Raw genomic sequence first — 23,011 nt, 5'->3', positions numbered from 1 at the left:
ATGGCTAAGCCTTCCTTATATTCGGGAAAAAAAGTCTACGAATGGTTAGGGAGAAGGGATACATATTGAATCCAATGCGCTTATCAAACCATTTGATGATATGATACGTAAATACTCAAGTATGATGCACATCAAAAGTAATAATATCATAGATATGAAAGCATTGTGCCGGATTAAAAATAGAAAAAGTTACAAAGACATCTCTTTAAGTTTGAACCAATTATATTTAGACCTCAAAAATTTAAAAAGTTTCAATTAGCCACTAAAACTTCATTTTATTTGCAATGTAGTCCAGCCGTCTATTTGAATCTTGACACCATTAATGGAGTGGAAAAAGACCACAATACCCTTGATCTAGGGAACTTGGATTGTGGCTTTCATGTGATCTTAAGGCACTCTGTTCATCCACTTGCACGGATTTCAAAGTTCTACATCCTCTATCATCCATCCACATGCATATATCTCAAAACACTATATCCTCTATCATCCATCCACCTATATAGATTTCAAAGCACTCTATCCTCCATCATCCATCCGCTTGCACAGATCTCAAAGCATTATGTTCGTAGTCATTCATCCATCTACATATATCTCAAAACACTCAGTTTGTTATCCATTCGTCTGCACAAACTACAAAGTGCTTCATCCCTATCGTCCATCCACTTGCACAATTCTTAAAGCACTATATCCTCTATCATTCATTTGCTTGCACATATCTTGAAGTGCTTTATCCTTCATCCATCCATCCACCTACATAGATATCAAAGCGCACCATCCTTTCTCATCCATCCACCTACATAAATCTTAAAGCATTCCTTCCTATCATTTATCCACACGCACATATCTCAAAGCAACCCATCATCTATCATTCATCTACTTGCATAGATCTCAAAGTACTCCATCCTGTATCATCCTCCACTTGCACAAATCTCAAAGCATCCTATACTTTGCCATTCATCCACTTGCACAAATCTCAAAGTAATCCATTCTTTGTCATTCATATCCCTGCATAGATCTCAAAGCACGCATACAATGTAAAGAGAATACTTATTGATAATGGAAGCTTCGCAGACACATTGTTTTATGATGCTTTCTAAAGAATGAGACTACCTGCCGAACAGCTCTGAAAGGTCAACACTTCTCTGATCAGCTTGTTGGGAGACTCAGTTTTCATAGAAGAAGTGATCAATCTATTGGTCACCGCGGGTCAAAAGCCCCGAAGAACACATTGAGGCTAGACTTCCTCGTGGTTTGAGTCCCTTTGGCCTACAATGCAATTTTGGGCCGATCTGGCCTGAATGCTTTTCGAGCTGTGGTATCCACCTACCACTTGCCCATGCAATTCCCCCCGAGATGCAGAGTGGCAGAAATCCGAAGTGACCAGATGATAGCCTATCAGTGTTATATGGCCACCCTTAAAGGAAAGAAGTCGTTAAAGACCCTATCGATCGAGAGGCTGGACACAAAGGACGAGCTAAAGGAGTAGCAAGGTCAAGCGGCCGAAGAATTGGTGCAGGTCCCCTTGCGAGAAGATGAGCTCGGTCGAACTGTCCAGATCGGCTTCGGCTTAAGTGAAGAACACTAAGCCAAAGTGATCAACTTCCTCCAAGTGAACACAGACGTCTTCACCTAAATAGCTATAGACATGCCAGACAGGCATAAGCCCCGAGGTGATGGCTCACGAGCTCAATGTGGACCCGACCCACCGACCTGTGCCACAGAAGCAAAGAAACTTTGCCACGAAAAGGGCAACAGATCATAAACCAGAAGGTTGACAAACTCTTCGAGATCGACTTTGTTCGTGAAGTAAGCTACCTGACTGGCTAGCTAATGTTATGCTTACTGGAAAATTTAATGGAAAGTGGTGAGTCTACATCAACTATACCGATCTGAATAAAGCTTACCCAAAAGACAACTCTTCGCTACCGAGGATAGATCAACTTGTAGATGCTACCTCAGAGAACCAACTTCTAACCTTTATGGATGCTTTCTCTAGGTACAATCAGATCCCAATGATGCTCGAGGATGAGGAGAAGACGACCTTTCTTACTATCAAAGGTGATGGGGACATCAGAGCCCCTCATTCAGATGATGGAGTCAATTAGTTACTTTTATTATTGGTCGAGTCAATTTGGTTAGTTGCTTTTATTATTGGTCGAGTCAATTTGGTCATTTGCTTTTATTTTAGTCAAGTCAATTGGGTTAGCTGTTAAGTCATGTAATTGGGTTGAGTGATTGGATCGATTTTGGTATGTAATCAATCGGTTGACTTAGTCAACTAGTTGAGGGGCTAATTTTGGTATATCGTCAATTATTTGACCAGATGTAAGGCCTATATAAAGGCCACCCCTCTTATGAATGAGGCATTGAATGATTGAATAAAATTTTAGCCCCATTTTCTTCCTAATCTTTTTCTTTTTCTCTTCTTCTTCCTCCTCTCTTTCTCTTCTTCTTCCTCCTTCCCTTTTCTCCCTCTAGTGGTCCTCATCAGCTTGGTATCAGAACAGGCCGGCTTTGCCCCTACTGCCAAAGCCACGATCCAGTTTTTTCTCTCCTCTCTCTCTCGATTTCACCAAGCTCCTCTCTCCCTCGATTTTCACCAGAAGAAAAGGGTTCCTCCCTCTTGGTTTCACCAGAAAAAAGGGAAAACTCCTTTGGCGTTTCCTCCAACCGTCGCCACACCCCTATGGAAGGAAAATATAGCCCCTCGACTTCAAAAAGACATCTGTTTTCTCTCCTCTCTCTTGGTTCTCACAAGAAGGGGCAGAGGAAAACAGCCCCTTAGGCTTCAAGAAAAAAAAAAGGGAAAAGCCCCTTCCTTAGATCATCCCACCCGCGGCCGTCCTCATCCTGCTTGCCTCCACCATGCAGCGCCACCTCGCCATCGGTTCACCACTGCCGATCGCCACTAGCAGCGTCGCGTGCCACCACCGCCGGGTTGCCGCGCTGACCAACACCACTCGTGAAGAACCGGGAGGCCTAGTTCGTCACCCCTACATTCATGCCTTACCGCTTGGAGATCGCCACTACCCGAGGTGATCGCCGCCCCACCGGAACCCGTGACCGACCCGTCGCCCGACGCCACAGGCCACAGTCCGCAGCCGAACCCTCTGCTCCACCCCGCAGCCTCCACCGCAGGCTCACCGTCCTCAACTAGCTCCGCTCCCGCGACCTCGCCGTCTGTGATTCGCCGCCGGCCAGAGCTCGTGATCGGCTGCCAGTCGTCGCCGCAGGCCACAGAGCCCTGCCTGCAGCCCGCACCGTGAAGATTGGTGCGACCTCCCGCAACCATCGGGAGGTTGAAGGAAATCAGCCTTAACGGGTAAGTGCTAAACCCATTAACCCACAACCTGGTAACCCGGGTCCCAAAAAAAAATATTTCGCACGTGACCGCACGTGCCGTCGAAAAAAAAAGAAAAAAATTTGCATGTGACCGCACATGCCAGTTAAAAAAAAAGGTACCTATTCATCTTCTCACTTCCTCCTCCGAAGCACCGCCGGCAGACGGCGCGAGCATCGCCTCCTCCTCCTTTGGCTCCAAGTGCCGCCTCCTCCGAGCGCCTTCTTCCTCGCGGCCGACCGCAGCGCCGCCACCTCCACTTGCCATAGCACCGCTCCGCTCAAGCTCCATGGCCTGAGCCGTTCCGAGCGCCTCCTTTGGGCACTGCCTCCTCCGAGCCCCTCCTCCTCCGAGGGCCTCCTCCAAGCTCCTCCTTCTCCTCCATCGGCCACCGCCCCAAGCTCTCTCGCCCTGCCTTCCTTCGGCTGCATCTCACCCGAGGCACCCCGCCTCCCTTGCCCGCCTAAGCACCGTCGCTCGCCCTCTTCCGTCGCCGCCCACAACGCCGCTCGCCACTCCTCCCCCTTGTGCTCCCGCCTGAGCCCCACTACCCGTCTCCCCTTCACACAAGGGTCGGCAAGACCCCCCCTCCCCCCACCACCACCACTTCTACCACGGGCCTAACAAGCCCAAACAGAACACCAAATCGTGTCTCAGGCCTGTACCCCCCTCCAAACCCATCCGCCCCACTGTTGCCCAGGCCCACGTGCCTAGAACCCTCCACCGGCCCAAGCCCACGCCTTGATCCCTCCACAGGCCCGAGCACAACCAGCCCCCCTTCACCAAACCCCTTTTACACTGCAACCCCCCCCCCCCAAAAAAAAAAATCCCCTACGACCACTGGACCACGCCGGGCAACCACATCAACTTCATTGTCATGTATGTGTTCACTTTTTTCACCAACTTTAGTCCTAACAGCACCACCTTCATCGTGCCTGCAGAAATTTTTTAGCTAGACCTGCACTCAACGAGGTCGAGTTTTTCCCACCTGGGCAGAGTTGATGGGGACATCAGAGCCCCTCATTTAGATAATGGAGTCAATTAGTTGCTTTTATTATTGGTTGAGTCAATTTGGTTAGTTGCTTTTGTTATTGGTCGAGTCGATTTAGTCATTTGCTTTTGTTTTAGTCAAGTCAATTGGGTTAGCTGTTAAGTCGTGTAATTGGATCGAGTGACTAGATCGATTTTGATATTTAATCAATCGGTTGACTTAATCAACTAATTGAGGGTCCAATTTTGGTATGTCGTCAATTATTTGACCTGATGTAAGGCATATATAAAGGCCACCCCTCTTATGAATTAGGCATTGAATGATTGAATACAATTCTAGCCCCTTTTTCTTCCTTCTCTTTTTCCTCTTCTCTTCTTCTTCCTCCTTTCCTTTCCTCCCTGCAATGGTCCTCCATCAAAAAGCCTCTACTACTATAAAGTAATGCCCTTCAACTTAAAGAATGCGGGGCAACCTACTAGCGCCTCATCAATAAGATGTTCAAGGAGCAGATCTGCCACAACATGGAGGTGTATGTGGACAATATGCTCGTAAAAAGCCGAACAACGGAGCAACACATCACCAACCTAGAAGAGACCTTGCTACCCTCAGAAAGTATCGGATGAAACTTAACCCGACGAAGTGCACCTTTGGAGGCACCTTGGAGAAATTCTTGGGATTCATGGTGACACAACGCGGAATTGAAGCGAACCCAGAGAAGATATGAGCAGTGCAAGACATACAGCCCTTGAAGACACTCAAAAAAATTCAACGCCTGACTGGTTGGGTTGCTGCACTGGCGAGGTTTGTCTCTAGGTCGGCGGAATGTTGTCTTTCGTTCTTTAAGGCCCTAAAGTATCCAAAGGACTTTCAGTGGACCGAGGAGTGCCAGGAAGCCTTCGACCAATTGAAGGAGCTCAGCTCATCGCCTCTTCTCACAAAACATAGGTTGGAGAGACACTCTACTTGTACTTAGCTGTTTCTCCATCTAATGTGAGTTCCGTCCTAGTGTGGGAGGAAGAAAAGTGCCAGAAGTCTGACTACTACACGAGTCGAATTCTATGCAATGTCGAGACTAGGTAATCAAAGTTGGAGAAAAATGATCTGCACCCTTATGGCTCGGAAGCTCCGGCCATATTTCCAAGCCCATTTTGTCATGGTTTTGATCGACCAACCAGTGAGGCAAGTCTTCTAAAAGCCCAAAAATGCATGTCGGATGGCAAAGTGGGTAGTGGAGCTTGGCAAATTCGACCTGGAGTACCGACCTCAATCGTCGATCAAGGCACAAATGCTAACAGGCTTTCTAGTAGAGTGCACCATCCCCAATGAAGATTCTGTCGAGCTCCCCAAGAAGATGAAGATCACAGAATGACCATGGATCCTGCACGTAAATGGGTCATCAAACCTAGTAGACAGTGGGGTGGGACTTATACTTATTAGTCCAGATGGAGTAATCACGGAGTACACTTTGCAATTTGAGTTTCAGGCTTCAAATAATGAGGCTAAGTATGAAGCAGTCATCACCAGACTCAAGCTCTCCAAGGAGCTCAGAGTTCAGCAGCTGAAGGTTTTTAGCGACTCACAACTGGTGGTCGGCCAAGTTCGAGGAGAATTTAGGACTCAAGGGCCATCAATAATCAAGTACCTACAGAAGGTAAAAGACATCACCTTGACATTTCATAGCTTTGACATACAACATATCCCCCGAATAAAGAATGCAAGGACTAACCTGCTGTCAAGGTTGGCCACCTCGAAGACTGCCGAGCTAACCAAGGCCACCTACCTCGAAATCTTGAAGACACCAAGCATCAATGAGCCCGAGGTAGTGCTAAATACCGATGTCGATCCGAGCTAGATGGATCCCCTAATCGACTTCTTGAAGGACGAAAAAGTGCCTGTAGATCGGGCTGGAGCCCACCGAATAAAGCGACAAGCCTCCTACTACATCCTCCTCGATGACAAGTTATTTTGGAAGTCATTTTCGTTGCCACTAATCAAGTGCCTGAGAGTAATCAACACATGTCAACAAGAACTGGCAGTCTCAACAATCAACAACTTTGGTAGCCTGCAGTTATAGCAGCACCGCGGTCTGCACCCCACTAGCATTGCCTGCCACCCACACAGACTGGCATCCATGCCTTCGCCTTGCTACTGTTCATTATCTAACCATCATTGCATGCTATGTCACACCAAATAATGACAAAGTAGGCTCCCCTATATAAAAGAGCAATCCGAGAGACCTCAGATATACACACAATATTACTAATAGAAATCACACACTGCTAAAATTTTCTCTCTTCCACATTGTTGCCTCGTTATTTTGATTTAGGCATCAATAGATCCCCCGCCGGAAACTTTCCAGCAAGCGGACTTCTAGTAGGCCATCTTCGGAGAAACCCAGCACTCGATGCATCAATTGGCTTGCTCAACTTGCCTCCAGCCAACTTCAGGGTTGTCCGAGCTACACTCCCACCTCGGTCCGAATTTATCAGCAATATTTTGTAATAGAGAACAACGTTACAACAAGTTTAAAATTTTGGTGGTTAATTAATATTTTAAAATTTGTAGGATCTAAACTTTAACGATCCAAATGTGAAAGGATGTTCATATAATTTTCTTAACTCAAGTTTTTTTTTAAAAAAAATAAAAACTACTACAGATAAAGCTGCAAAAGGGTCAGGTTGACTCGTGACCCGACCTGACCCGACCCGACCCGACCCGCTAAGACCCAGCCCTATCCGTTATGCTTAGATCCAACCCGACCCATTTTAGAGGACCCGTGAGGCTAGGCCGGATTCTAAAATTGGACCCATTCCATTTTTTGGGTTGGGTCTGGGTTTACTAAATTCAGACCCGACCCGATCCATTTGAATTTTGGTTGTTAATAACTTATTGCTGCTTGTTAATAATCTCAATGTGATATCACTCTGCCGCCACTTGCACCAAAAAATCTTGAGGTATAGGCAATGAATGGATGTGCACAACCGTATCATTTTGCTTTAGTCCCGGCCAAATTTTATCAAGAACTGAATCCATTAATACATTGCAGATTAACCGTTTAAGCTTTTTAAAAGGTCACCAACAAAAGAAAAAGGTTCAATAGAAAGGTTCGAAGGTAGCTAGTTTTGGAATAGTTGCATATATTAATTTGATACTGTAGGAATGAATCTATCCTCGAGGAAGATCTTAGCTTTCTTGGATGTTATTGGCTTTTTAAAGAGAAACTAAGAGAGGTGATCTAACTCTGTCATTAAGGAATTTGTATATGTAGTTTGTGAGAAGCTTCAGAATGGAGTTAGATCCCTTCGAGACTGCATCTGTGATGGTCCGCGGCTTGGAATTTGAGAGGAAAGCAACTAGTTGGGTTTGTTTTGATTAAGCTTGAAACGTCGTTGGTCCCCTAAGTTTGAACTGCCAGCTTTTCATACCAACATTGTATAATCAACTCTGGACAACCAGAGCATATAGCACATATGAGCCATGGCTCTAAAAGCAAAAACATAGTTTTCGTTGTGATAATTTGTTTATTCTATTGTATATAATTTATTTTTCTACTTTATAATTTTTGTAATGGCTTTCAATATTCTAACTGGAATAGGATCCAACCAAGATCCAATATTTTTGGATTAGGACTGGATTATGCATGGATCCGATACACTCGAATAATCTATTGGATCAGAAATTTTAACAATAAATCCCGTCCGGCCCAATTCAATTTTTTATTGAATTGGATCTGCCTTCGATATTAGAACTTGAATGAGATATCGTTTGAGTCATGGCCGCTGATGATTTAGTCCGATTCGACCATTTGCACCTAACGGTTGAATCTTAATTACTCCATCGCGTCACCTGCACGCGAAGTCAAGCCATTTACGTTCTCTCGTGTACGATCCTACGCCTGGGCCCGAAGCCTTAATGATCGGACCAAACCAAGTTTCTCCGACCGAGTCCCTGTTCTATCCTTAAAGCCCCACCAGAAGCTACCCTTTCCTCACTTTGTTCTTTTTTTAACCACCAAAAAACCCAAAAGCTGAGAGCTCTCTCTCCAATCTCTCCCTTCCCTTTCCAACTCCGACGATGGCCGCCGAATCGAAAACCAAATACGATCGCCAGCTCAGGTACCGCCCATTTCCCTTTCTCTACTCCAGTCTCACAACTATGTCATGGAACTCTCTCTCTCTCTCGCTGTTTCTTGGCATTCTCTTCTTGCCCTAAGTTCGTCACCGGAGATTCCCACTCACTTCTAAGTCGATAGTTTCAGCCCTCAAAGCGTAGAGAGTTTTTTTTTCCTTTTTTTCCCAATAATATTTGTATCCTTCTTGCGATTGGAGAGTTGGTTGCTGTCTAAGAAAAGGATAAAGAAACACTTATTGAGTGATAACAGCATCAAGATTTAAGATCTTGATGTGTGGAGGTTTCTTCTAACCCTATTGCTTTACCGACATCTTGGACTTAATCGGTCCTCCTGTTCTCGCAAACTTCAAGATTGATGAACGATGACAGTTCGGTCGGTCACGGGCCGGAGATAGGTAGATAGATTTGGATGTCCTGCATAAATTTTCTTGTGCTGAATTACATTACACATGATTTAACCTTCACAGCGTTAGTTCTCAAGCGCTCTTCTCGAATCCTTCCCGTTAAACCAAAAAAAATACAATTCTGATTTACCTTCTATTCACTTGTTTCTTGGCTTTCGTTCTTTGATTATGTTTTTCCTATAAGAACGTGATCAGACGTGGTTAAACATTACCGTTGAGGTTGCCTATATGTGGCATTTTCTCTCTAGCATTTGTTAAATTCTGCACTTTGATTCGTCTTCACTAAAGCAATCAAATCACCAAAAATCTGGTGCTCATGAGCTGATCAAAGAGATTAATATTGACTGCCAGTGCTCAAGTTGTTTCTATGTTGTTCGTTTGGTGTCTGTGTTGCCACTTCAACAGATCCATGTCTAGTTAAAAAATGCATGTGCGTGCTAGTGCCTGCACGAGTATATGCAGACAGGAGGGCACAAGCACAATTTTAGAACTGAGCTTATCGATTCATAGTAAAGAGAAGGATGTTTTTTTAAGGATAAAAAGTATAAGATAACTCCACATCTTTGTTGTTGCTAACTTGATTTCATTTGACTCGGTTTCTAGGTGGCATGGTGGTTAGTAGAGTTCATATAATGCCATTTCAGGAAAAGTGACCATTCTGCTCTCTTCCTCTCCCTCTCTCAATATCTTAAACCATTCTCTATGGATGATGACACATAGTCAAAATTCTCAACCTGGTTTTTTCTTTGAGCTTTAAGTTTGTGCTATCATATACTTAACAAATATGATAATCTAAACTGCCACTTGATATATATATATATATATATATATATATTCTTTTCTTGAAATTTTTAGTGCTCTATTCTTTATTTGCCTTATTTTTCCACTACTTAGTAAAAACCTTTCATGTATTGTTTCTTATCATCAAAATTTTATTCAAATTGCAGGATTTGGGGAGAACAAGGACAAGCGGCATTGGAGAAAGCGAGCATATGCTTGCTTAATTGTGGTCCTACTGGATCTGAAGCTCTGAAAAATCTTGTTCTAGGTGGTATTGGGAGTATCACTGTGGTTGATGGGTCTAAAGTGGAAGCATACGATCTTGGGAACAATTTTATGTGTATGCTCATCTCTTGCATTTTATAATTTCAACATGCTTTCTTTCATGTACTAACACTTTTTAGATTGTCAGTGGATGAGGAAAGCCTGGGGCAAGCGAAGGCAAAATGTGTATGTTCTTTTCTGCAAGAGCTAAATGATGCTGTTAAAGCCAAGTTTGTTGAGGAGTCTCCTGATACGTTAATAGAAACAAATCCATCTTTTTTTGCTCAGTTTACATTAGTGATAGCAACACAGGTATGCTACTCTATTTTTTTCTTAGATTCTTTTTTTTTCCAAAATTTGGTGCATAAATGAGCACTTGCTGTAATCCTTAAATGTAGTTTACATTTTGTAGCTATAAAATATAAAAGTTTGGCATGCTTTCGGCAGACATCCTCATGCACATGTTTCTGGTCTCATGAAGGGATGAACATAGTTCTTTGATGTTCCTCACAATGCCAAAGTTGATATTATGAAAACGATGGAAAAGAGATATATTTTTATTTCCTTGATGCCTAAGATATAGAATTTCTGTTATTTCATTGGCTAAAAAGGGGAATTAATTTTGCATGAAGTGGAAACATTGATTTAATTTAGAATGGTCATGAAGAGACAAAAGGGGATGAAGAGATATTGACCATAATCTAATTAAAGGGGGCAGAAGAGGAATAAATTATTTCTAATAAAAAGTTAACAACTAATGCAGGATATAGAGATTGTTATCATTATTGAATAGATGATAGATAAAAATGTGTATGGTAAATTATATGTCAGGGCTGATACTTACTGACCTTCAGATGGTGTTCTAAGTGTTTGATGCCTAACTAAGCATTCTTAGCAGTAGGAAAGTGATAACAAGAATGTTGATGTGAAAAAAATGCCATTCTTCCATGGACAGGTGGTTAAATGAATCAAGTGAGGGCAGAACATGCACTTGTATCATTTCACAAGAGGGCTGGAACTAAGGATGAGGCGAACAACATTCATGGATTGTTGGCTTATGTTTATTTGTTGATGGACATATATTAGTTAAAGCAAATTTCGGATGTCATAGATAAACTGAACAACACCATACTAGTTATATATGTATGTATGTGCTTTGTAGGCCCGTACAGACATCAGTTAAAAGAACTTTATTGTTACTATCTTAATATTAAAGTTCCTATTAGGAACACAACTTGAATGATTAAATTGAACTATTTTGCTAGGATAGGTACTAATAGGCATAATGATGTAGTAACAGGGCTAATGAATGTAGTCTGGGATGATGATTTTGCATATGGGATAGTGGAGGTTGACTTGCACATCGTAAAGTCAAATTTTAAGTTAATTTGCCTTAGGAGGTTTTTAGTCAGTCAATCAAAAGATCAGGGTTCTGTCTACACTAATTTGACCTTTTTAAGGTGTTTTAGGTTAGTGTTTCAGTCTTTATTCACTTAACAGCCAGGATTAGTTCTTGCAGCGGTCCTTTCCAGACTTATTTTTGATCCTTATCCAATTGAGGTATATGAACACTAGACCAATCAAGAAGAATCAGGATGGGTTTGTTTTTTGGTCCTTATCCAATTGACTGAGCCACTAATCCAAGTATATGGACCCTTTACCAATCAAGAAGAAGCAGGATGGGAGTCTGGCCCATCCCCTATATATGATGGATATCTTAGATGTCCGACCCCTGTTGGCTGCAGGAGAGTGGCCTAAAGAACAGGAGAATATGGGAAAGTAGAAACAACAGGAAAAGGGGGAAAAGAAAAAAAAAGAAATTAAAGAAATAGAACAATGGGGGAGGCTTCCTAAACTATTTTTTCTCTTCTTTTATTAGTGTCTATTTGGTAAGCATGATGCTTCGTTGTCTTTGGGATGTTTTGGGGAGTCATAGGACTATTAGAAGTACAATTAAACCTGGAATGCAAAATTCAATTGAAACTGATGAAAACTTTTTTCTTTCTTTTAACATACCCTTTATTCTTCAAATTTGGTTCATTAAAGTCAACTTGAAGCTTGAATACTTGCTTTTGTATTAATTGAATACTTTCCTGAATGTTACCAGAAATTTCAGTGGTGTCTGGAAGTCAGATCTGGATTCTAACTTTCAGATCTTAACAGTTGCTGTAGATAAGTCTTTGGAGGGCTGATCTACATCACTTGAAGAGCAATGGATGGAAGCTATACATCTGATTCACAAGTTTCCAATACTAATCGATGCTAATGTTGAACTTATTTGTTTAGTACAAGAATAGCAATGATTATTGTCTTGGCATCCACATAATGGGCTACCAATTGGTTTACAACCATCAGTAATAGCAGCATTATGGAGATAGGCAAAGGTTGAAGTCCCGGCAGGATGAGGGCCGTCCCAACTATCCTATCCTATTTCTTAGAGATTACAGGACCTGGGATATTTCCTCCACTACCCCTCCCCGTGGATCTGAAGCTGGGGACTTGTGGTTCGGAGCCTTCATCGCCCATCCTATCGGGCTCCCCTAAGTCATGACTCGGGTTCTGCAGGGTGGGAAAAAAGGATCAACAGGGAGAGAGGAGGGGAGGGGAAGGGAGAGAAAGAGGAAGGGACGATCCCGATAAAGGAGGAAAGTGATGAAGAAAAGAGGGCGGAGAATGCAAGGTTCGGGAAGGGATGATCGAGTTCTTTCCCCCCTTACCTTGCTCTATATTCTTTTAAGTATAATTTAGTTATTATTTTAGAACACAACAAATGATTTGGGTGAGTGGCCAGAGGAAGTTAGGTTTTGCCGTGCACGAATTCGAACTTGACATTTTGCATTTTAATAAATGTTCTTATGTAAAATAAAAGAAAATACAAAAAAGAGAACATATATTATATTATATACATATATAAATATTATGTATTTTAAAAATAACACTAAAATAAAAAAATTCTAAGTTCAACCTTTACTTTCCGCATATATGAAAATTTAGATATGTTTCTTGCTTATCCCCTCTTCTCTAGTACAGGTCACCATGCTAACTACCTGAGCAACAACTCAAGAACGTACACCAAATAAATTTTACTTATCCTTTTTTTTTTACATAGTATGACAGCCTTGCTTACTTCACTGCGACTTATATACCGTTTAAGCATCAAACTATAAGTTACAATGCTAAAGTATTGAAAAGTAAAAGGGGATGGTTATGCGATGAAGCTCAATGGAGTAAAAATTGTCATTTTTCTTCAATTTGCATCATTTTTGCATTGTCAAGGACTCATGTAGTATCAATTTTAAGAGATAATTGATCATTGCTTCATAATCAAGAAAGAATCTCCAATAACTTGAAGGGTACAAGAAATTATAGTGTCAGCTTTAAGTAGATATATGAGCAAGATAATATGTTAAGAAATATGTCAGCCCTTGAAGTTCAATTAAAAATAAATAAAATAGTAAACTTAATTTGTATCTTAAGAAAAAAATCAGAAAAATATAAAAAAAGTGTCTTGAACAAGTTTCAGGACATTCGACCGAGACAGCCACCAAGACGGGGCGGGATGCGGGGCACAACATTTTCGTGGGAAAATCGGGACAGCCCCATCATGCCAGATTTAAAATCTTGGAGATAGGGTTACTAGATGCCTGTTTTCTTACCGATCTCATCAAAATTTTGTTTTCTAAAGGTAAAAACAATTGGTATCATGTGAGCGTCCTGCATCATAAGCGAAGCTATGATTGTATTTGCTTCACACATCCAACTTTTATAGTTTTAAAATGAGATTAAATATTATTTTGTTAAACAATTTTTCTTGAGTCTTAATGCTGAGGGCCTTAATATTTAAACCTCTTTACTAATGTTTGTTAATTCAACTCTAAACCTTTGGCATCGCAGTTGTTGGAAAATTCATTATTAAAGCTGGATAAGATCTGTAGGCACGCGAATGTCATATTGGTTGTTGCACGCTCATATGGTCTCACAGGGCTTGTCCGAATCAGTTTGAAGGTAATCTGATGGGTATAAGCCTGACTTCTGTTACTGCTCTAATATTTATACTGAAAGTTTTCCAGACAAGCTCTGCCCTTAATCAAGCAGATAAAATCCATTACTCCCTCCTCTATCTATGGATAGGAGCACAATGTGATCGAGTCAAAGCCTGACCATTTCCTAGATGATCTCCGCCTTCACAAGCCATGGCCTGAGCTCAAACAGTAAGTATTATTTGTCTTCCACAACTGGTAGCCTTTTGTCATAACTGTTGCTGACATTGACAAATTTCCTACAGATTTGCAAAGACCATTGATTTAAGTGTGACAGATTCAGTTGTACACAAACATACACCATATATAGTTATTCTTATTAGGCTTGCTGAAAAATGGGCTGATGCACATGATGGATGCTTGCCATCAACTAGGCAAGAGAAAAAGGAATTTAAGGTATTGGCATGCAGATATTCTAAATAATTTGTTCTTCACTCTTCATTTTGTTCAGTAACTAGATCACTATGCATATTGATCAATCTTTTCCCCCCTCTCTGTAGGATCTAATAAAAGCTCACATGCTTAATTTAGATGAAGAAAATTATAAGGAAGCTATTGAAGCCTCATTTAAAGTCTCCACTCCTCGAGGAATTAGTAAGTTGATGTTTTTATCTGACAATCAATATTTATATCATAGAAATGAAATGTGTAACCTCTGTGTAACTATGGAGTTAATTTTATCATCATAATAAATTATAATCTGTTGTAACAAAATGGGAATATTCACCTTCTTGAGACAATCCATTTTTTCAAAAAACTGATCTTCTTTGTGCTGTAAATCTTCCATTTAGGATTTCCACTTTCATGTAGGATGCGGACCAAAATAAACAACTAATTTTCCTACTAGATTCATGTACAGATGTTCTACTTTATTATCGGTCCTTCATCCCCCAGAAATATAATTTAGTGAAACATAATGCTAGCCATTTGTATGAGTGATATAAAGGCTAATCAAGTTTCTAGTTTTATGCCTACAAATGTGCTTGTATGGATGCATGCATGCCTGTGCAGTTGTTTGTTTGGGGCTGTTGGTGTGAGTTCTTAGCTGCCTCTGTTGGTGTGCCTGCTCTTTTATTATCACTAAAATGGTTTTTCTAATATATAAGACAAGCTTTCCTATGTGATTTGCTCATCAATTTCATTCCACTATTTTAATCATGCCATATATTTGTGTATGAACAAGGCAGTTATCAGTATAATTCATGTTGGTGTATGTGCCTGACCTATTAATAAAATCATGATGTTCCTGAATTACTAAAAGAATGGTGTGGATGACATATGGAACAACCTCTCCTAATGCAATTCTGGAATTCCAAGCATTTTTTTAATGATGTATCAGTATAAATAAAAGAAAATGTCACGCTCTAGATTACTGTCCCATATAGATCCCCACTGTAATAACATATGGAACATTTTAGGCTCACAATATGGTTTAAGATCAGACTGAAACATGATAAAATATGATCCCTAAAGGGGAGGGTTTATGTAGATGCTATAGAAGAACACCATTAAACAACTAGAAATAGTGAAAAGAGAAAGTAGTTGAGAGAAAAGAAAAGAGGAAAAATATGAAGAAAATAGAGAAGGGGATGAAGCGGATGTGGAGCACTCTGTCAATGAAGCCTTCTGCATAATATTTAATTATCAAACACCAAGGCACCATGTGACCCAAATGCTGCAAATTGAGGAGCAGGTCATCATATTGTCAGGTTTATGAGATGGGCCAGTGCAGTAAACTCTGAAACATGTTACAAAGATCATTAATATCTTGTAATTCTCCAAGCCTGTTTCGGCATAAATCGAGATTAAGTTCATTATAGGTTTGATCTGATATCATATTGACAAATCCAAAGAAAGATTCTCGCCTTTTAGGCATTTGACATTTGAATTGATTGCATTACAAGCTTTTGATCCTATTGAGATATTGATGGTAGTTGGTGAAAATAGTGCTGCATTGCTCGCCCATTAGTGTTGGTAGGGGCACATTATAGGGGAGGTTAGGGATTGTGTGCTCGATGTGTTGCTTATCCCAATTTGGGTTAATCTAGTGGTTCTATTTAATTTGTTTGGCTTAGTCTTCATTTTAACACTTATTGACACCAATAGTGGTGGTTTGACTTGGTTTAGGGTTTAGGGTTTAGGGTTTAGGGTTTAGGGTTTAGGGTTGATGAGCACAATGTAATTAACTTTTAAGTTTGCATGTATATGTATGGAAAATTAGTATTTGGATTGTCGGTAAATTGATTGTATGTTTGGGAGGTAATGCTCGTTGTGTTTCTTACAAATTAGGTTCTCATCTTTGTCAAATTATCAATGATGCTGCTGTTCAAGTTGACTCAACATCGCCAGATTTCTGGGTTTTGGTAGCAGCTTTAAAGGTGAAGTCATTTCTATTATTAGTTTTCAAAGTTCTACCTCTCATTTCCTTTATGCTATAGAAAATTTAATGGCATATTTTCAAATCATATTTTCACTTAAATGGAAATTTCCATTGGTTCTTGTGGTAACATATCGAAAATGCCAGTGACATTCCTAGATATTTATTTTGTGGCCCTTGTTGCATTGCGATGTTAGAGCTCTACAAATACTAGGTTTAAAGTCCCATTTCAATTTAAATACCACTTATTTGTTCTTGATAATGCTGGTAAAGGATATTAGAAGAGGAAGAAGGAAGAAAACAATCAGTACTTGTGACAAGGTGATGGATCCCAATTGTATATTTAATATAAGTGTCTAAATCAACGATATTAAATCACACAATATTTATTTGAATCTGATCTGATGATCATTCAACCATTCAGCTATATTTGGTTCAGGAAAACTAAAAAGTGAAATAGGAATGATGATTTTGCAAGTTATTCCTATTTCTATTTGGGAAAAATACCTAAAATCAAGGTCCATAGTTTTGGTATCTGGTGCCGTACTCATACCTGACTGGTACGGCATGGTACCGAATGATAATGCACCACACTCAGTATGGTAATGCCTACTGGTTCAGTATTGGTACAGTACTTTTTGTCTATTTTGTTTTTTTATTTTTTTTTGTTCTTAAGGACTATTTTGAGCTTAATGGATGTTTAAGGGTATTTTAATGTTATTCTTTTTATGCCGTATTGATCTCAAGAGATTGTATGATTGCTTAATGGATGCAATTGTAATAATTAATATAGACAATGCTTAATGTTGATCTTGAAAGCACATAGACCAACTTGATTTAAATTATAAAATATATACGATGTCTAGTTCCTCATCAAGTGACCATGCCGCTTGTAGATGTCGAGATCTTATTCATTACTCAAAACCTTGGATACAACTCCAACCCAATACTATACCCATCTTTGCATCCCATAATTTGAGCCTCGTCATTGTCTTCGAGATCTGACACCTCATAGGCCTCTAGATCCCTAAAGTGATGGTAGCTTGGTTGCCCCAAATTAATATTTGCATGCTTTTCTGCACTTTTCTTGCTCTCTTTAAAGTCGTAAAAGTGTTTCTTCATCAACTGTCGGACCTTTTGTGAGTATTTCTTATATGTAATCATATTGAAATAACCACAAGCTAGATGCTGCCTCAATCTCATCACCTGCTCCCCTCCACTCTGTGCCACACCACTTGCACCTCTAGTAGCGTTGGTTTGAAATCATCACACCGTGCTTCCAACCTATGTCAAAATCATTGCCTTTCTTCTTACTTCGTAAATTCATCTGCAAATTTTTTATGAACACACACCATAGACCACCTCATTCATCACCATAAATTACATAAAGTGAATCTACACTTTATAGAATAAACAAAATTTTATATTTTTATATAAATTGGTGACTTTTATAATTTACTTAATGTAATTTATAATATTATATAAAATCTACGCATGTTCTAGAAAATATGCCCCAATTACAAATAAACATTACCATATTTTTGATGATTTTTAGTTGAGTTAATAATAATTTAAGTGTTTAAAAATTTCATACTCTACATCATAAAGGAAAAATGGTCAAATTACTTCAAAAAATAGTTTGCGTTATCTAAACGGAATACTAATTTTTATATCGAATATTTTTTTAATTAATTTTTAAATAATAAAGTAATATTTAGTTATAAAATATATAAAATATTAATTGTATTTCGAATTAATGTAGAATCTTATCTGAAGTACTACATTTTGTTAGCACATGGGTATGCTGTAATCACTTATTTTTGAAATTTATCTGAATTTGGGCTTAGGTTCGAGTAGCCATAACCATGCTCAAATTTGAATAGCTTGCTATCAAAATAAGATAGCAAGTAACATCAATATCTTCAAACATGATGCCTTTTTTAAATTTTTGAACATTATTTTTAATCCAAAAATATTTTTAATCTAAAAAATTACAAGATGAACAAAAATCATCATTTCTTCTTCTATCCATAGATCATTCTTAGATACCATGAAATCATGTCAAAATACAAAATTTTGACATGATTTTCCCTGATTTTATCAATTGTGGCCTACTTTAGGCATAAGAAAGAAGAGACAAGAGAGGAATGAGTAGAAAATAGAGGGGACTATACCTGATTTTGGTGAAGTTTAGTCTCAAAATCGGCAAGAAATCTCACTTCCCTGAGTTTTTTAACCTAAAACTACTGTTTTTGAGGAAGAAAAGGTAGGAGAAGGCCACAGGATGGTCTTCTTGTACTCCCCTCTATTATTGGTGTGATAAGGGGCCCAAACAATCTCAAACTGCTCTGTAAGTAAACAATCTCAAACAATGTTATGCTGATTCGGTTGGGTTTGTCCCATACCAGGCGGTTTGGTTTGGTAAGGCATTCCTTGCCCCGAATAACTCTAGGCTGGTAGTGTTCTCTCCTTACAAAAGATGATGTAAGTAATTTTTTGTGCATACTTTGTAGGATTTGTGTGTTTTTTTCATCCTTAAAAATATGCATTTTCACTATTATCATGACTATAATTTTTATTCTTCGCTAACATTTGGATATAAGACAGTTGTTACAGTAAAATTAAGCTTCATCAAATTACATAGGTTAAGGATATGGATATCTAGTTAATCCAAGATGAATAGTGAGCTTATCTGGAAAGGTAAGAGGCCATATGATTTCTGATGCCAATTTGTGGTACCTGGTGGTCATAGCTTATTAGATGAAAGAGGATTTGTAAAGCACTCTGTACCATTGCAAGGAAAAGTCATTGATCCTTGAATGAAGCTTCAATGCTTAACAAAAATGCTGTAATGTAGTTAACTAAAGATTTTATCTGCAAGGAAAAACAAGGTAAGTCATAATTGAATAGAACCTTAGTTTCTGAAAAGCCATCTTGCAGCAGCTTAGTCTAAAATTTCTGATTGCATCGTCACCAATTCGGCTATTTCTCTCATCTGAAGTTAGATCAAGCAATTACTGTTTCATTGAGAAGGTAGTTCAGATAACATATTAATGGGTGAAAAAGCTTATTACCGCCAAATAATGCTGGATTTTTATTCCTTCTGGTATTTCTTAATGGTTCAGCTTTGCTCCTGATCCCCATTAATTTGTTATATAAGATCGTTGCCCATATTATGCATACTATCTCCAGAATGATTTCCATAATGTTTATGTTGCTTTTGATAATCTCTGAATATTGTGTGCGCATCACAAAAAATGTGCTGTTTTTTGTTTTTAAATTCGATCCGGTCATTGTAGTCGTTTGGTTTGTAAGGAGTCTGCGAGTGCAAACTAAACAAAGGTTTCTGTTGTTTCATATTTATGAAGTCTAAGAGTATCCTACATATCCTGTTTGAATATTTAAGTGATTTCTCATCTTTAGGTAGGTGCCACTTAAACATACTACATTATACAGCCTAAACTTTTATCTTATTGTTCTTCACAGGAATTTATTGAGAATGAAGGTGGTGGAGAGCCACCACTTGAGGGATCCATACCTGATATGACATCTTTAACTGAGTTAGTGACTGGATCCTAATGTACATAGCTCAGTTTTATTTTTGAGTTACTACATTTTGTTATATCATTGGTTCTTCTGTTGTACAGGTATTATGTCAGCCTGCAAAAGATCTACCAAGCTAAGGCCGAGTCTGATTTTCTTGTGATGGAGCAACGTGTGAGAAATATCCTGAAGCGAATTGGTAGAGATCCTGATGCCATTACAAAAGCATATATTAAAAACTTCTGTAGAAATGCTAGAAAGATCACTGTGAGTATTCTCTTATCCTTTAAAACTTAATTTTGTGGAGTCAACTATTATTTTTCAACTGAGATCTTCCTAATTACCTTAGCTACTACATGCTGTTCAACCTACCTAATGGTAGGTAGATTCCATGTATTTGTCTGCCTCCAAATGTTGCCATATTCCTTCAGCAATTTGTGCCAACTGCATTCATTTTCACTTTATTGTAAAATTTGCATGTGAACTGTAAAATTGATCTTATAGACATTGTCATGTTTGATCACAAATTTTGAAACTTCTGTGTTGGAGAATAATCATGTCACTAATGTTCTGTTTCTTTAATATTATCAAATCATCTGTTGATCCCTCTTTCACAGGTATGCAGATACCGCAACATTGAGGATGAGTTCAGCATTCCTATTCTACCAGAATTACAGAAGTACTTGACAGATGAGGACTACAAGTGAGTCCCTTAACATGCTCATTCAGACATGTTACAAGATGTGTGTCTGTATTTAATTTTTTTATATCAATCCTTCGCCATATGATCCTAAAGTAGTCGGCCCTGATATTTTTTCTTGTAAATTATCGATTCATTTACCAATATTTTGAAGCATACTCAGGGGAAACTATTGACTGGACCAGACACTCTACCACCCCCACTGCCTCTTCAAACTTAAGGGTTGTTTAAGTTCCTTGTGGTTGCTGGAATTTTTAAGATTATAAAAGTGCAGGCCAGAGAACTGCTTTTTGGAATTATATTTGATTTATTGGTGCTTGTCAAGTGTGAATCATTTCTATTGAAATGTAGTTCCAACAAGCTTTGTTTTGTTACGGTAATGAAGTTACTTTGGCTTCAGTACTAAATTTCTTCTCTCCTCTCTTCCGCTTAAACTTGCAGTCAATACTTTGCCAAGGGAACCGGCAACGGCCTCCACCAGTCCAGTATTAAAATTTTGTAGCCGCGGTAGGACCCTTGTTTCATTCGAAACAAGGGAACCGGCAACGGCTTCCACCGGCCCCCGCGGCCTCTGCCAGCCCTTCACCGGCGTCCTCCACCCTCCTCTGGCTCTTCCTCCCCCGCTCTCTCTCTCTCTTTTCCTCTCTCCCACGGTCCCTCTCTCGGTACAGGCCTGGCACAGCCCGTACCGAATTATCTCACCGGAAAACCGGTATGGTATCCAGTACCGGTTCCTTCGATCTTGATTGGACCCTTCTTGTTTGCAAGAGGTTGTGGGTTCGAATATCCTGGTGGCTGCATATGGTGTAAAGTTTTCATGGGACAATGTATTTGAAACAAAAGATGGGCTCTTTGCCCAGTTTGGCCCATGTGGCTTATTGCTAGGAAAAGGCTTGCCCCATTTTGTAGCACACACTAGCCTTGCCCCAGAAAAAGGCAAAAAAAAAAAGGAAAAAAAGAAAAGGTGAAGCTTTTGTTTTGTTTGCTTGGTCATAGTTTTGTTTAGGTGATCATAGCATGAAGGCCATGACATGCTTTTTTTTTTGGTTGGCCACTTGATTATGCAAGCATTGCCTTGTGCACTGCTGATTGCTTGATCAGACAATATTTTGCGAGAGCATGATTTTTTATGTTCTGTAACTTCAATATATATATAGTAGATATTAACAATTGTAGTCTAACTTCAAATTACATGTTGATTATTTGATTTACAGGTGCTTATAAGCCAAATACTTTGAAACTTATGAATACTGATGTGTTAATTAACTGTAGTGGTCAAGAAGCAGCATCTTCTGAGGAATTATTTATTTACATATTTGCAGTTTTGCCGTTGGCTTTTATATCCTACTTCGAGCTGTGGACCGGTTTGCTGCTAATTACAACAGATTTCCTGGCATTTTTGATGGGTACGTTTGGAAGCTGTGATTTTTGTGTGTGTGTTTGTGTGTGTGTGTGGTTGCCAAACTTCAGTCATGAATGCTTAGCTATGTCAAGATGGTTTTGCACAGTGAAGTGGACGAGGACATTTCAAGATTGAAGACTATTGCAGTTGGATTATTAAGCGACTTGGGATTCCATGGTCCAGCATTATCCGAGGATCTAATCAATGAAATGTGCAGATTTGGAGGTGCAGAGCTCCATGCAGTTGCTGCCTTCATAGGGGGAGTAGCTTCCCAAGAAGTAATCAAGGTCCGTCTCTTGAGTTCTTTTATTAAGCTCTTCTGCAAAGGTAATACTCATGTATTTATGGCTTGTTTCAGCTTGTCACTAAACAATTTGTGCCATTGACTGGGACATTCATATTTAATGGAATTGATCAAAAATCACAAGCCTTGGCACTATAATTGCAAGCATCAGCTGATAAAGGTATCCTAACTTTGTGGCTAGGAAATAATTAAATTTTCGGGAGTCATCTATTTTTTTTTTTCTTTTGTGCCTGGGAGAACTTAAATCCTCTTCTTTTGCTGATAGGACTGTGGCTGCCTGTGACATCATACCTTGCCAGAAACCAATATATGGAGATTCTTGCACTTCTTACAAGGCAAAAAAAAAAAAGAAAAGAAAAGAAGTCAGGCGATCGCCATTGAAGAGGTTAATATCAGATAATCGTGGAGATCTTTTTTCAAAGAACTGGTTATGATACAAAAATTTTCGGGGGACACATTGCTTGTAGTGATCATATATTAGCCAGAAGTTAATCCCAAATGGTTCGTCTGTTGGTCTTGTATGCGAACCGCTCTGTAGTTGAGGAATGCCTTGATATCAGGGATCTGTAGAATGATATGAAACACATAATGGTCCTAAGATCTGTCTTTTTGACAGTGTCAAATCTCTGTAGTTACCATTGTTAAGCTAACAAACCACCCCCAACAGCCACTACCACAAGCAATAAACCACGAAAAAGAAAAGAAAAATTAATGAGGAAATGGAATGCAAATTAA

At 39.5% G+C, this 23,011-nt stretch overlaps 1 protein-coding gene across 1 annotated transcript; it reads left to right on the top strand.

The window, feature by feature from the left end:
- Window positions 1-8,296: 8,296 nt before the first annotated feature.
- On the top strand, window positions 8,297-22,899 carry LOC103720496 (NEDD8-activating enzyme E1 regulatory subunit AXR1). Its single transcript, XM_008810216.6, has 15 exons — window positions 8,297-8,446; window positions 9,814-9,986; window positions 10,059-10,222; window positions 13,805-13,915; window positions 14,042-14,121; window positions 14,196-14,346; window positions 14,451-14,544; window positions 16,240-16,328; window positions 19,814-19,887; window positions 19,975-20,137; window positions 20,488-20,573; window positions 21,893-21,976; window positions 22,079-22,259; window positions 22,331-22,436; window positions 22,542-22,899. Exons 1-14 carry the CDS (start codon window positions 8,406-8,408, stop codon window positions 22,412-22,414), a joined length of 1,575 nt encoding a protein of 524 aa, XP_008808438.4. The 5' UTR covers window positions 8,297-8,405; the 3' UTR covers window positions 22,415-22,436; window positions 22,542-22,899.
- The last annotated feature ends 112 nt before the right edge of the window (window positions 22,900-23,011 follow it).

The sequence above is a fragment of the Phoenix dactylifera genome, chromosome 9, assembly GCF_051530095.1.
Source record: "Phoenix dactylifera cultivar Ajwa chromosome 9, Ajwa_hap1_PhDact_Kaust_v1.1, whole genome shotgun sequence".
Classification (NCBI taxonomy): Eukaryota; Viridiplantae; Streptophyta; class Magnoliopsida; order Arecales; family Arecaceae; genus Phoenix; species Phoenix dactylifera.
Note: the sequence above shows the minus strand (reverse complement) of the source record. Positions and strands in the feature narration are given on the sequence as shown.

Coding starts and splice junctions, on each gene's coding strand:
- LOC103720496 (XM_008810216.6), top strand. CDS start 8,406: ATGGCCGCCGAATCGAAAACCAAATACGATCGCCAGCTCAG. Junction 14,122..14,195: donor CCATGGCCTGAGCTCAAACA/GTAAGTATTATT, acceptor AATTTCCTACAG/ATTTGCAAAGACCATTGATT. Junction 20,574..21,892: donor TTGACAGATGAGGACTACAA/GTGAGTCCCTTA, acceptor ACATATTTGCAG/TTTTGCCGTTGGCTTTTATA.